Source organism: Schistocerca nitens, chromosome 1 (assembly GCF_023898315.1).
Source record: "Schistocerca nitens isolate TAMUIC-IGC-003100 chromosome 1, iqSchNite1.1, whole genome shotgun sequence".
NCBI lineage: Eukaryota > Metazoa > Arthropoda > Insecta > Orthoptera > Acrididae > Schistocerca > Schistocerca nitens.
The window spans coordinates 95181808-95194023 of record NC_064614.1 but is presented as its reverse complement, the minus strand read 5'-3'; the positions used below and the strand labels follow the sequence as shown (position 1 = coordinate 95194023).

The 12216-nt window shown below is 45.1% G+C and overlaps 1 protein-coding gene across 1 annotated transcript in view; it reads left to right on the top strand.

Annotated features, from left to right (window-relative positions):
- LOC126249672 (uncharacterized) overlaps positions 1-11971 on the top strand; it is a 264428-nt gene extending 252457 nt beyond the window's left edge. Inside the window, exons 7-9 of the mRNA XM_049951530.1 lie at positions 2838-3277; positions 10330-10459; positions 10511-11971. Of these exons, the coding sequence (XP_049807487.1) occupies positions 2838-3277; positions 10330-10459; positions 10511-10693 (753 nt within the window). The 3' untranslated portion in view covers positions 10694-11971. The remainder of the gene's footprint in view (positions 1-2837; positions 3278-10329; positions 10460-10510) is intronic.
- Positions 11972-12216: the final 245 nt, after the last annotated feature.

The window sequence follows — 12216 nt, the reverse complement described above, 5'->3', positions numbered from 1 at the left end:
GCAGTGGATCCTGATGCAGTTTGTAATTCCTGTGTGATGGTCTGGATAGATGTCTGCCTATTACACATTACGATCCTGTTCAGCTGTCGGCGGTCTTCGTCAGTCAGCAGACGAGGTCAACCTTTACGCTTTTGTGCTGCATGTGAACCTTCACGTTTCCACTTCACTATCACATCGGAAACAGTGGACCTATGGATGTTTAGGAGTGTGGAAATATCACGTGCAGTCGTATGACGCAAATGACACCCAATCACCTGACCAAGTTCGAAGTCCGTAAGTTCCGCGGAGCGCCCCATTCTGCTCTTTCACGATGTCTAATGACTACTGAGGTCGCTGATATGGAGTACCTGGCAGTAGGTGGCAGCACAGTGCACATAATACGCAAAAGTTTGTTTTTGGGGATGTCCGGATACTTTTCATCACATAGTGTAAGTGGCAAAGTCTACTACAGGGCGTGCTCGCGCAAAATAAGTTGGCACTTGGCAGAAACGCATTTTAGTTCACAGTACTGACCGAGCAGTACTGACCGAGCCGTAGTACCCTCAGGTTTTATCAGCTGATTTTCTCATTCGGTGCTCCGGTCAGAGGCTACTGAGTTATCGAGTTCGTCATGCTGATATAACCTGTTAATACTTATACAATAGCTTGCAAACTCACTAACTGTAGCTCAGAAGATCCGCTTGTGAATAGGTGTCAGCGGTTAACCTGCACCTCTCCTCCCGCTCGCTGGTTGCACACAACGAAGCCCCCACCTCCACCTTTGCCACTTCCTTTACAATATCGTCTGCGCAGGTACGGGCCAAGTTATATTATGCACGCACTATTGTCGGCCTACTCCATCAGTGGAGCCACGATGTATAATGACCAATTGCCAGCTGCAGTATACCAGACTCCATATCCATACTGCAACTTGTGAAGAAAGTGAATCACTGCCGGAGACACAGTTAGCGTCTGTGAAGTGAATCATTATAGCTAATTAGAATCGCCTTGCCACCTGACGGACCAGAAATGAAGTCTGTGTACTTCCTTTAAACTTAAAAATGGGTAATCTCCGAATTCACCGTCTGCGTCTGCTTCGAGACTCGATTGCCAGTCTCTGGTGCTGCTCAGTTAACTGAAAACTTTTCGCTTGCGACTGTTGTCAGGTACGAGTGGACTATACCAAAGCAAAAAGGAAAGCGATTACAAGAGTTCACAAGAATAACCAAGAATTCTTTGCATTGCCATTACATACACAATTCGCCTCCATGACGATTATTATTTACAAATATATTGATCGATTGGTTAGCAGTCAATATTGTTATGTTCATATACAGTGTGTAACCAATGTAAGTGCAGATTTTTTGTGTGTGTTACCTTGATGTGCACACACATCAATATGTTGGTTGTTCTTTTCTCTGCATCCAACAGTCTTCCCGCAAATACCTCATGTATTTTACTACCGCATGTTGTTGAGACTGTTGTGACTGCACCAGTAAGTGTAATATGCCTGTGAGTTTGGACAAACCGTTTTGCAACCGTGTTTCACACTTCAACACCTGATCTGCTGCCCGTGGGAAGGTAAGCGATAATGGCATGCTCTTGCCACGTGTACTTGCAGGTACTAACCAGCCGAAAAACATACTACTCCAAATAGCTTAATTTATCAGCATGCAAAAGAAAAAAATACAGATTTAATGTTGTTCGATACAGCGTCCTCACCCACCAATAAAAATATCTGCACTTGTACCTGTTACACCAATTACATGCATGTATGTTTGAATGTATGACGTGTATGTGCATATGTGAATATACATATATCTGCCGGCCGGTGTGGCCGTGCGGTTCTAGGTGCTTCGGTTTGGAACCGCGTGACCGCTACGGTCGCAGGTTCGAATCCTGCCTCCGACATGGATGTGTGTGATGTCCTTAGGTTAGTTAGGTTTAAGTAGTTCTAAGTTCTAGGGGATTGATGACCTCAGAAGTTAAGTCCCATAGTGCTCAGAGCCATTTGAACCTTTTTTTTTTTTTATACATATGTCTGTCTGTCTGTCTCTCTCTCTCTCTCTCTCTGTCTCTCTCTCTCTCTCTCTCTCTCTCTCTCTCTCTATGAGAGAGAGTATACATGCATAAGACATTCGGACACTGGTGTGAATTAATTATTTGTTTGCACTGCACCAACTTTATTTGCTTTGCACCTGAATAAATGGTTCAAATGGCTCTGAGCACTATGGGACTTAACATCTGAGGTCATCAGTCCCCTAGAACTTAGAACTACTTAAACCTAACTAATCTAAGGACATCACACACATCCATGCCCGAGGCAGGATTCGAACCTGCGACCGTAGCGGTCGCGCGGTTCCAGAGTGTAGCGCCTAGAACCGCTCGGCCACCCCGGCCGGCTTTGCATCTGAGGTGTGGCCTATAGCATTGAAAGTTTCCCGGACATAAATCTCTCTCTTGTACTGAAAATTTGCAGTTGTATAGTATGTAACAGTTTTCGTCTTAGACCCTCCACATCCTCACAATATACAGCTTCGTTAGACGCCATCTCATTCCGAGAGTACTTTTTTCGTTATCAGTGCTACTTTACAATAGCAAGATCATGCCCTCAACGTCCATTCTGCGTCACAGCTTTACCTTCTGCACGCCTTAATACGAGGTAATGAGCGGTCTAGTAGGAAGGGATCGTAGCACCACTATCCTCAGACTCATGCTCGCAGAACTGCAGTGGGATGGAAGGAATCCAGTACAGCTGTGACGTAAAAGCAGCGCCTTTATTTGTCACGTACGCAACCCTCAACACCGGACTCACACTTGCTCCGTGCCGCTACTGACGGCGTGCGCCGCCCTTGCAGACGGTCCTGTCGACGCCGCGACGCTCGCCGCGCATCCTCATCACGCGCGCCTTCTCGGAGGAGAGCGACCACTCGCCGCCGGCGTCGGCCGCGGCCGGCGACCTCGGCGACAGCGGCGCCGGCGGCGGGCTGGGCCGCAAGTACTCGACGTCGACCACGTCGCTGCTGGACCGCCGCTGGCGCCTCGCGCTCGACGCCAAGGAGCGCGAGGCAGCCGCGGGCATGGTGGCTGCGGAGGCGGCGGCGGCGGCGGCGGGCAGCAGCGGCGACGACCAGAGCGGCGGCAGCGCGGTCGCCAGCAGCGACGACGAGGGAGACGACGCGGGGACGGAGGAGGTGGGGGCGGCGGCCGAGGCGGAGCGCCGCTGCCTGCGGTGGGGCGACGCGGCCGACTGCGGCAGCGCCAGCGGCTCGCTTGTGCTCAACGACTGCGACGCCAGGTAACGGCCAGTCCGTATCCAAGTGGCCGGCTGAGGCCGTCACGTTAGATTGTTTACGACCACTGCCGGCTGCCAAGGGCAGACAAATTTTAAATAAAAGGGTAAACTTTATCCAATAATGTATATGTCACCCAGTAACTGACATTTATTTGTAGAAAGGTATCTTGAATGAGACATCCCCCAAGCTGTGGCAACAGCTATGTCTCCGCAGTATCCTTTATTCCGAGTGCTAGTTCTGCAAGTTTCGCAGGACTTCTGACGCGAGAATATAAATTCTTTGAAATGCTTTACAATATGGTACATTTTTCACTGTCGCATCTGCTGTGGTTTTTCTCTCCTGGGTCCTTGAAATCAGAGAGGTTTGAGCGAGACATCCTATATTACAGGCCCTCTGTTATTTCTGATATACATAATCGATTTAGGAGACAACCTGAGCAGCTCTCTTAGATTGTTAGTAGATGATGTTGTTATTTATCATCTTGCAAAATCATCAGAGGATCAAAATGAGTTGACGTATAATTTAGACGAGATATCTGTATCACACAAAGAGTGACAATAGACTCCAAATAATGAAAAGTGTGAAGACATCCACATGAGTACTAAAAGGAATTCGCTAAATTTCGGTTACACGAAAAATTGCACAAACCTAAAGGCTGTAAACTCAACTAAGTACATAGACATTACAATTACAAGTAACTTAAATTGGAATGATCACATAGATAATGTCGTGGGCAAAGCAAACCAACAACGCGATTTATAGGCAGAACAGTTAGAAAATGTAACAGGTGTACTACAGACTCTGCTTACACTACGCTTATCCGCCATTTTAGGGAGTATTGCTGTGCGGTGTGGGTCCACATCAGATAGGATTGACCGAGATTATCGAAAAAGTTCAAACAATGGCAGGACGTGTTGCATTATTGCGAAATATGGGAGAGGGTGCCATGGATGTGATGCACGAATTCGGGTGGCAGTCATTAAGGCAAAGGCGTTTTTCGCTGCGGCATGAAATTTCGATGACCAGTTTTCTCCTCAGAGCACGAAAATATTTTGTTGGCGTCCACGTACATAGGGAGAAATTATTACCATAATTAAATAAATCAGAACTCGCACGGAAAGATTTAAGTGTTCGATTTGGCCGCGCGCTGTTCGAGTGTGGATCGGTAGAGAAATAGCTTGAAGGTAGTTCGATGAACTCTCTGCCAGTCACTTTAATGTGAACTGGAGAATAATCATGTAGATATAAATTTAGATCGGGTCTATGAAGAACGCTCAAGAGTTCAGAACGTCCGGAGTGTACAAAATTCCAAGTCAGTGTGGCTGTTACAGTGTCAGGCGGAACAGAAGTGGTGGTTACACCTACGCTATCCGGGCAAATCAGCCGTGACAGAACACGCTTTAGAAAATCGACGCCGAATAGTATTCGACGTAACGTCTGTCATTGCAAGGACGAAGGATTTGGGATAGTGTTATGAAAGACGCCATAGAAATAAAAATATCTGGAAACATTTTCAGTAAGGACGGCGGTCCGAAGCTCAGCACAGTCTCGACCTGGCCATCGGGAGATTGAAGAGGGCGCGGCGGACGAGATTCGAAAACATTTATCACATTTGGCGAGGAAGAGAGCACCAGTGACGTCACAGCCAGCAGTCGCCCCAGCGACACGGCAGTCATATACGACTTGATAATTGCCGAGGATAGATTTGTCGAAGGCTCGTGGGATTTTACCCGCCTGACGCAGCTGTAAGCCCGAGAAGATTTTGTTGATACAGAATTTGGTTTCATATCTTTCTATCTGTTGCCTTATGTGGATTAACATGAACAGTACAACCCTTGCTGTTTGGAAGCGGCTTACGTATTATTTTCTCTTCCGTTATTACTCAAAAAATTCTCTTAAGCTGGTACTGCAATGAAACATAATCTGAGATGGAGAAACTACTGCAGGGACGTATTTTGTTTCATTTGCTAGAAGACATTGCGGCGAGACGGGGTCGGTCACCTTTGTTTTTGTTAACGCTATCGTACAGTCCATCTACCTCGATAGGTTTCTTGCCGATGTCCCTTCAGTCTGTGGTAGCAGATACGTGCTGGGCGGTGTAAAGCAGCGTTGATGAAACCACTGCCTGATACCTACCACACAGAGGCAGCGTAACTCTAGTTGAAAGTCATTACCTGAACGTTCATGATTAAGAAATAGGGCGTTCGGGATATTCAGTGTACTTGCCGAAAAGCGTTTAAAATTAGATTAACTCTGCTTTTTATTCATACTGAAACACATTAAATGGCTATCAAGTCGTTATTTAATAAGGTAAAACGTTACCATCCAAAGTTCACTGTCTGTATAACAAATATCCATTCGCAAAGCAGCCAGAATTTTAGTAAGTCCGACCCGACTAATTTACACGTTCTACCAGTCACAGTCCCACAACTATTCGAGAGTTAAACATTCGGTCTTTTCAGTGGTCTTCTTCGTAAGAGGTGCTCGCCAGAATATTCTGTACAGAGCGCGAAACACATCACGCGGAGTTGTTACTACGACCAGAAAGTTCACACGCTCAAATCTCTCAAATCCACTGCCCATTTCTACCTTGTGTACGCGATACTACCCTCGTTCGTATACGTGCATTTGGCTATCCCATGACTTCCGTACCATGTGTGTAAAGCATATATGGAAAAAAACCTTGTGAAAGTGTCTGGTGTCGCATATTTGTCTTCCCTATGTGTGACAACTGGAGACCGGCGCTAAAGGAAAATGATGGCCTATGTGCCGGCGCCGACGAAGGCAAAATTGGCGAGCATAATGTGGGACTGTGAGGGGGAGGATAATCACCCTGAAAAAGAGTCGGTTGAGTACCTGCACTTCAAATCAAAGGATCCAGTTTCGAGGTATGCACAGTCTTCCAGAAAGTTTCAGTTGTGAACCTGTTTCAGTCCTCTGACTTTTTAAAGTGGTTCTCAGTACATTTTTAACATACGAGAGTTGCCCAGAAAGTGATGCACCCCATTCTTTTTTCGAAAACAATGCTACGAATGCGGAACGTTAGTACGTATTATTTGAAGTCTCCTGAGTGAGTCACTTCCGACTAAAAGCGTAGCAGCAGGACAGTTTCAAAATGGCGTCTATAGGTGACGCGCGTTACAAACAACGTGCTGTCACTGAACTTTTCACTGCGGAGAAAGAAACTGTGGGCTATATTCATAAACGCTTGTGCAAAGTCTGTGGAGCTGTGGGGCAGCGAGTAAGTTACTTCACTGGTTTCAAGTTTTGATGCCGTCTTTAATCACGTGAGCCTGGAAACTAATTTGGTGGTCAGCCAGAAAGTGAAGGGAAACATACTGACCTTAGTTTTCAGTCTGCACGGTCACAGTCCGGTCCAGCCCACTGAAAGAAAAGTGTCTATTTCCCATTTCTTTGCGGGATCAGGACTATGACTTCAATAAAAGTTTAAAATTCCAATTAAGATTTAATTTAATTAAAGTTTCCCAGAAAGAACACTTAAAATTCCGTCATGTTCAATTGAAAACAAGTCTTTCTAATCAAACAGCACCTTTAGCAGTTCAGAGGCGACCTCTACGGTAACTTCCTACCAGATTGTTTTTCGCCCTGACTGTTGTTGTGGTCTTCAGTCCTGAGACTGGTTTGATGCAGCACTCCATGCTACTCTATCCTGTGCAAGCTTCTTCATCTCCCAGTACCTACTGCAACCTACATCCTTCTGAATCTGCTTAGTGTATTGATCTCTTGGCCTCCCTCTACGATTTTTACCCTCCATGCTGCCCTCCAATGCTAAATTTGTGCTCCCTTGATGCCTCAAAACATGTCCTACCAACCGATCCCTTCTTCTAGTCAAGTTGTGCCACAAACTTCTCTTCTCCCCAATCCTATTCAATACCTCCTCATTAGTTACGTGATCTACCCACCTTATCTTCAGCATTCTTCTGTAGCACCACATTTCGAAAGCTTCTATTCTCTTCTTGTCCAAACTGGTTATCGTCCATGTTTCACTTCCATACATGGCTACACTCCATACAAATACTTTCAGAAACGACTTCCTGACACTTAAATCTATACTCGATGTTAACAAATTTCTCTTCTTCAGAAACGATTTCCTTGCCATTGCCAGTCTACATTTTATATCCTCTCTACTTCTACCATAATCAGTTATTTTACTCAATAAATAGCAAAACTCCTTTACTACTTCAAGTGTCTCATTTCCTAATCTAATCCCCTCAGCATCACCCGATTTAATTTGACTACATTCCATTATCCTCGTTTTGCTTTTGTTGATGTTCATCTTATATCCTCCTTTCAAGACACTGTCCATTCCGTTCAACTGCTCTTCCAAGTCCTTCGCTGTCTCTGACAGAATTGCAATGTCATCGGCGAACCTCAAAGTTTTTACTTCTTCTCCATGAATTTTAATACCTACTCCGAATTTTTCTTTTGTTTCCTTTACTGCTTGCTCAATATACAGATTGAATAACATCGGGGAGAGGATACAACCCTGTCTCACTCCTTTCCCAACCACTGCTTCCCTTTCATGCCCCTCGACTCTTATAACTGCCATCTGGTTTCTGTACAAATTGTAAATAGCCTTTCGCTCCCTGTATTTTACCCCTGCCACCTTCAGAATTTGAAAGAGAGTACTCCAGTTAACGTTGTCAAAAGCTTTCTCTAAGTCTACATATGCTAGAAACGTAGGTTTGCATTTTCTTAATCTTTCTTCTAAGATAAGTCGTAAGGTTAGTATTGCCTCACGTGTTCCAACATTTCTACGGAATCCAAACTTATCTTCCCCGAGGTCCGCTTCTACCAGTTTTTCCATTCGTCTGTAAAGAATTCGCGTTAGTATTTTGCAGCTGTGACTTATTAACCTGATAGTTCGGTAAGTTTCACATCTGTCAACACCTGCTTTCTTTGGGATTGGAATTATTATATTCTTCTTGAAGTCTGTGGGTATTTCGCCTGTCTCATACATCTTGCTCACCAGATGGTAGAGTTTTGTCATGACTGGCTCTCCCAAGGCCGTCAGTAGTTCTAATGGAATGTTATCTACTCCCGGGGCCTTGTTTCGACTCAGGTCTTTCAGTGCTCTGTCAAACTCTTCACGCAGTATCTTATCTCCCATTTCATCTTCATCTACATCCTCTTCCATTTCCACAATACTGTCCTCAAGTACATCGCCCTTGTATAAACCCTCTATATACTCCTTCCACCTTTCTGCCTTCCCTTCTTTGCTTAGAACTGGGTTGCCATCTGAGCTCTTGATATTCATACAAGTGGTTCTCTTCTCTCCAAAGGTCTCTTTAATTTTCCTGTAGGCAGTATCTATCTTACCCCTAGTGAGACAAGCCTCTACATCCTTACATTTGTCCTCTAGCCATCCCTGCTTAGCCATTTTGCACTTTCTGTCGATCTCATTTTTGAGACGTTTGTATTCCCTTTTGCCTGCTTCATGTACTGCATTTTTATATTTTCTCCTTTCATCAATTAAATTCAATATTTCTTCTGTTACCCAAGGATTTCTATTAGCCCTCGTCTTTTTACCTACTTGATCCTCTGCTGCCTTCACTATTTCATCCCTCAGAGCTACCCATTCTTCTTCTACTGTATTTCTTTCCCCCATTCCTGTCAATTGTTCCGTTATGCTCTCCCTGCAACTCTCTACAACCTCTGGTTCTTTCAGTTTATCCAGGTCCCATCTCCTTAAATTCCCACCTTTTTGCAGTTTCTTCAGTTTCAATCTGCAGTTCATAACCAATAGATTGTGGTCAGAATCCACATCTGCCCCTGGAAATGTCTTACAATTTAAAACCTGGTTCCTAAATCTCTGTCTTACCATTATATAATCTATCTGATACCCTGACTAACATCACTCAATTGAAAGTTCGCAATAAATGTTCAAAAATTAATGATCGCCATAAAAGTGGAAATAAATTCGCCACTTGCCACGCGGAATTGAATTTCACACGGACGGCACACTAACAGTTATTTTACTGAATTCTAAACGATCCAGGACGGTGTACAGTCCTCGCGAGTTCACTGTCCGTTTTCACTGCCAAATACGCGCTTGTCACAGCTCGGTTCTGACGTCATCCGAGGCAGAGCGCGACCAGACGTTTAACTGGCGTGGACCTCACAGTGTCTTGAGAGCGAAGTGAACCTTACTACTGCTTCAGGGGCTATATTTACAAGGTGCCGGTGCGGACTGCCGAGAAAACATCTGCTGTCTGTTTATTTGCATACGGCGGCGGTCTACAAACGACCGCTATCTCGGGCATATAATCTTTAATAATATAGTTACCAATTACTTCAGAAACTTCTTAATTTTTAGTGGTATGCAGATAAGCATTTTGATAGCACGTAGAAAGTTTCAGCTCGCTAGAATGAAAACTTTGCTTAATAGAATTTCTTTAGTGGAACTGATGGTGGATTGTTACTTCTGAACCATACCTTTCCTAAGACTTATATCAGTTGCTATTTATGTTACAAGTCTTAAATTTGGTGCAGCTCTATTATTTGATATATTTGATCATCTGGTTTAACCAAAATCGTCTATCATTAAAAATTCAAGTATTTAATCCACAACATTTTAGTTACAAAATTAGTTTTTATTTAATTACTCAAAAACTATAAGAGGTAGATTAACGTGGACTCTCTGTTATTACTTTTGGGGTGTACTGAAGCATAAAACACACTCCCATGCCCGAGGGAGGACTCGAACCTCCGACGGGGTGAGCCGCGAGGACCGTGAAAGACGCCTCAGACAGCGCGGCTACCCTGCGCGGCCCAAGGATTGGTACCGACAGGGCATACACGGTCTGGTTTCGCGGTGGAGGAAAGCCATAGAACGGGATGGAGATCTGTGCAAAAGTAGGGTGTGTGGATAAAACACCATTCTGTCGTGTGTGTAATTCTCATTACGTTCAGTAACGAATTGTTGAAAAAAAAATGCGGTGCATTGCTTTCTCGGGAAACCTCGTACGTCCGTAGATCATAGCCACCGAGCAGCTGTAATAATACCAGCTAATTCCGATATCCTCCCCCGCAGATGTATCGACAGTTCGTCTGACGACGAGTGCGACTGCTCGGACGCCTCGTCGGGGCGGCTGTTCTTCTCGCTGGACTGCGCGTCTGGCGCCAGCACGACGCCGCTCGTCGCCAACAACACGACGAGCAGCGCCAGCAACAACAGCAGCGGCTGCGGCGGCGTCACCACCAACCACGTGCAGGGCCAGCAGCAGGCCGCGGGCGCTCCACCGCCGGCGCTCAAGCGCCACCAGCTGCAGCTGCACGACCAGGGCGGCGTGGGGTCGTGGCCGACCGCGCGACGACCCGCCCCCGCCTCCCACAGCATGGTGCAGCTCGCCAGGAGCCTCAGCGACGTGCCCAGCGCGCCAGAGTTCGTGCTCTAGCACAGGCGGACGCCCAGCACCGGGACCGGCGCCAGTCCACCGCGCCCGCCACTGTCCCAGCGTCTCAACAGACAGTCCAAACGTTCCGTCGACGAGTGTTGGCTTTGAAGGCAGTGCACGTTGTTCGTCGCGGCTACCACGGGACGATGGCAAACGGACGGCGACGATGTCCTTGGGACGCACTATCAATACTCAGCAGCTGTACCAAATACGAACGTGGATGTCCAAAACAGCCATTGGACTGCTCTCAGGGCAGTGGGATGACTTGCTCACACTCTTTCAGCACTCTGCATAACCATTTCTAGTGGAATTCAGTGAGACTCTCCGCAACTAAAAGTGGCGCCAGAGAGAGTCTGTAGTTCCGGCTGCATCAGAGAAACTGTTTAGTGCACTACATACTAGTTACAAGTTGGACTTCAAGACGGGACCGTAGTCATAAGTCTCCACTTTGAACAGATCACGTTCACCGCGTAACTCGATATAATTATGATTTCCTTCCGTCCCGATCCTCAGTCCTTCTCTACCATGTTTTGAACCATTCAACTTCACTCTAATATTTTCGCTTTCATTGACATTTCATTCTTCCGTACTCATGGAGAGTGAGACAACTTTATTACCTATGACATGCAGTATACTTCCGAAAAAAACTACACCTCATAAAGAACTACACCTCATAAAAATCACAAATATCTAACACGAATATTTAATAGAGAGGGTAACTTCTCAAATAAAATGTGTAATCGAGTTGAAAATTGTACCTGAAATGACTCAGCTGTCTATTGCAAGACTTGCCGTGTGCCTGAGTCGTATTATACGAGCTGATCAAACGTCTCTTTATGACATTCTGCTTACTTAGTACTGATGAAGAAAATGGATTGACATTATTGTTGCATCCGCTACATGTAGCGCAAGCGTCGTACTGTGGATGACGCAATATTGCTACTTGTCCGAGAGTCAAGAATCTCAACCAGTTTTACTTGTTTCTTTAGTGACGGTACCAGGTAATACTGTGTTATCCATTCCTCCTTGACGGCCTATTATTATCATACATAGCTGTCGCTAGGCTCACCTTCATCATCTCATTTCGTTTGCGATGTCTGTGCCAACCAATATTTGGCGCTATTCTAGAATACATGGCGTAAGAGACGTATTTACAAAAACGTACCCCTTGCATGGATTAGGATGACCTCTTTTAAAGTTATAATATTATTACAGTCCTTCTGTACTAATTTCCTTGATCTCTAAGCTCCTTTTGGCAGTGTGAATGTCATTGAGTCATTGACTGAAATTAAAAACAATCAATACCGCGTACCTCAAAAGTATAGTCTTGCTAATATTGTCTCAAATTAATAAAAGTTAACTTTCTCAAAAATTTGGAAACGCAAGTGATGGGATTTTCTGGATAAAATTCAATTAATTCTTGTCAGGAGAAACGGTAAAACGTCAAATATTTGAAATAGCAGAGATGTGCAGAAAATTTAGCTTTATTGAGCATTAAAAAATGTAGTACCTTATTATGTCTA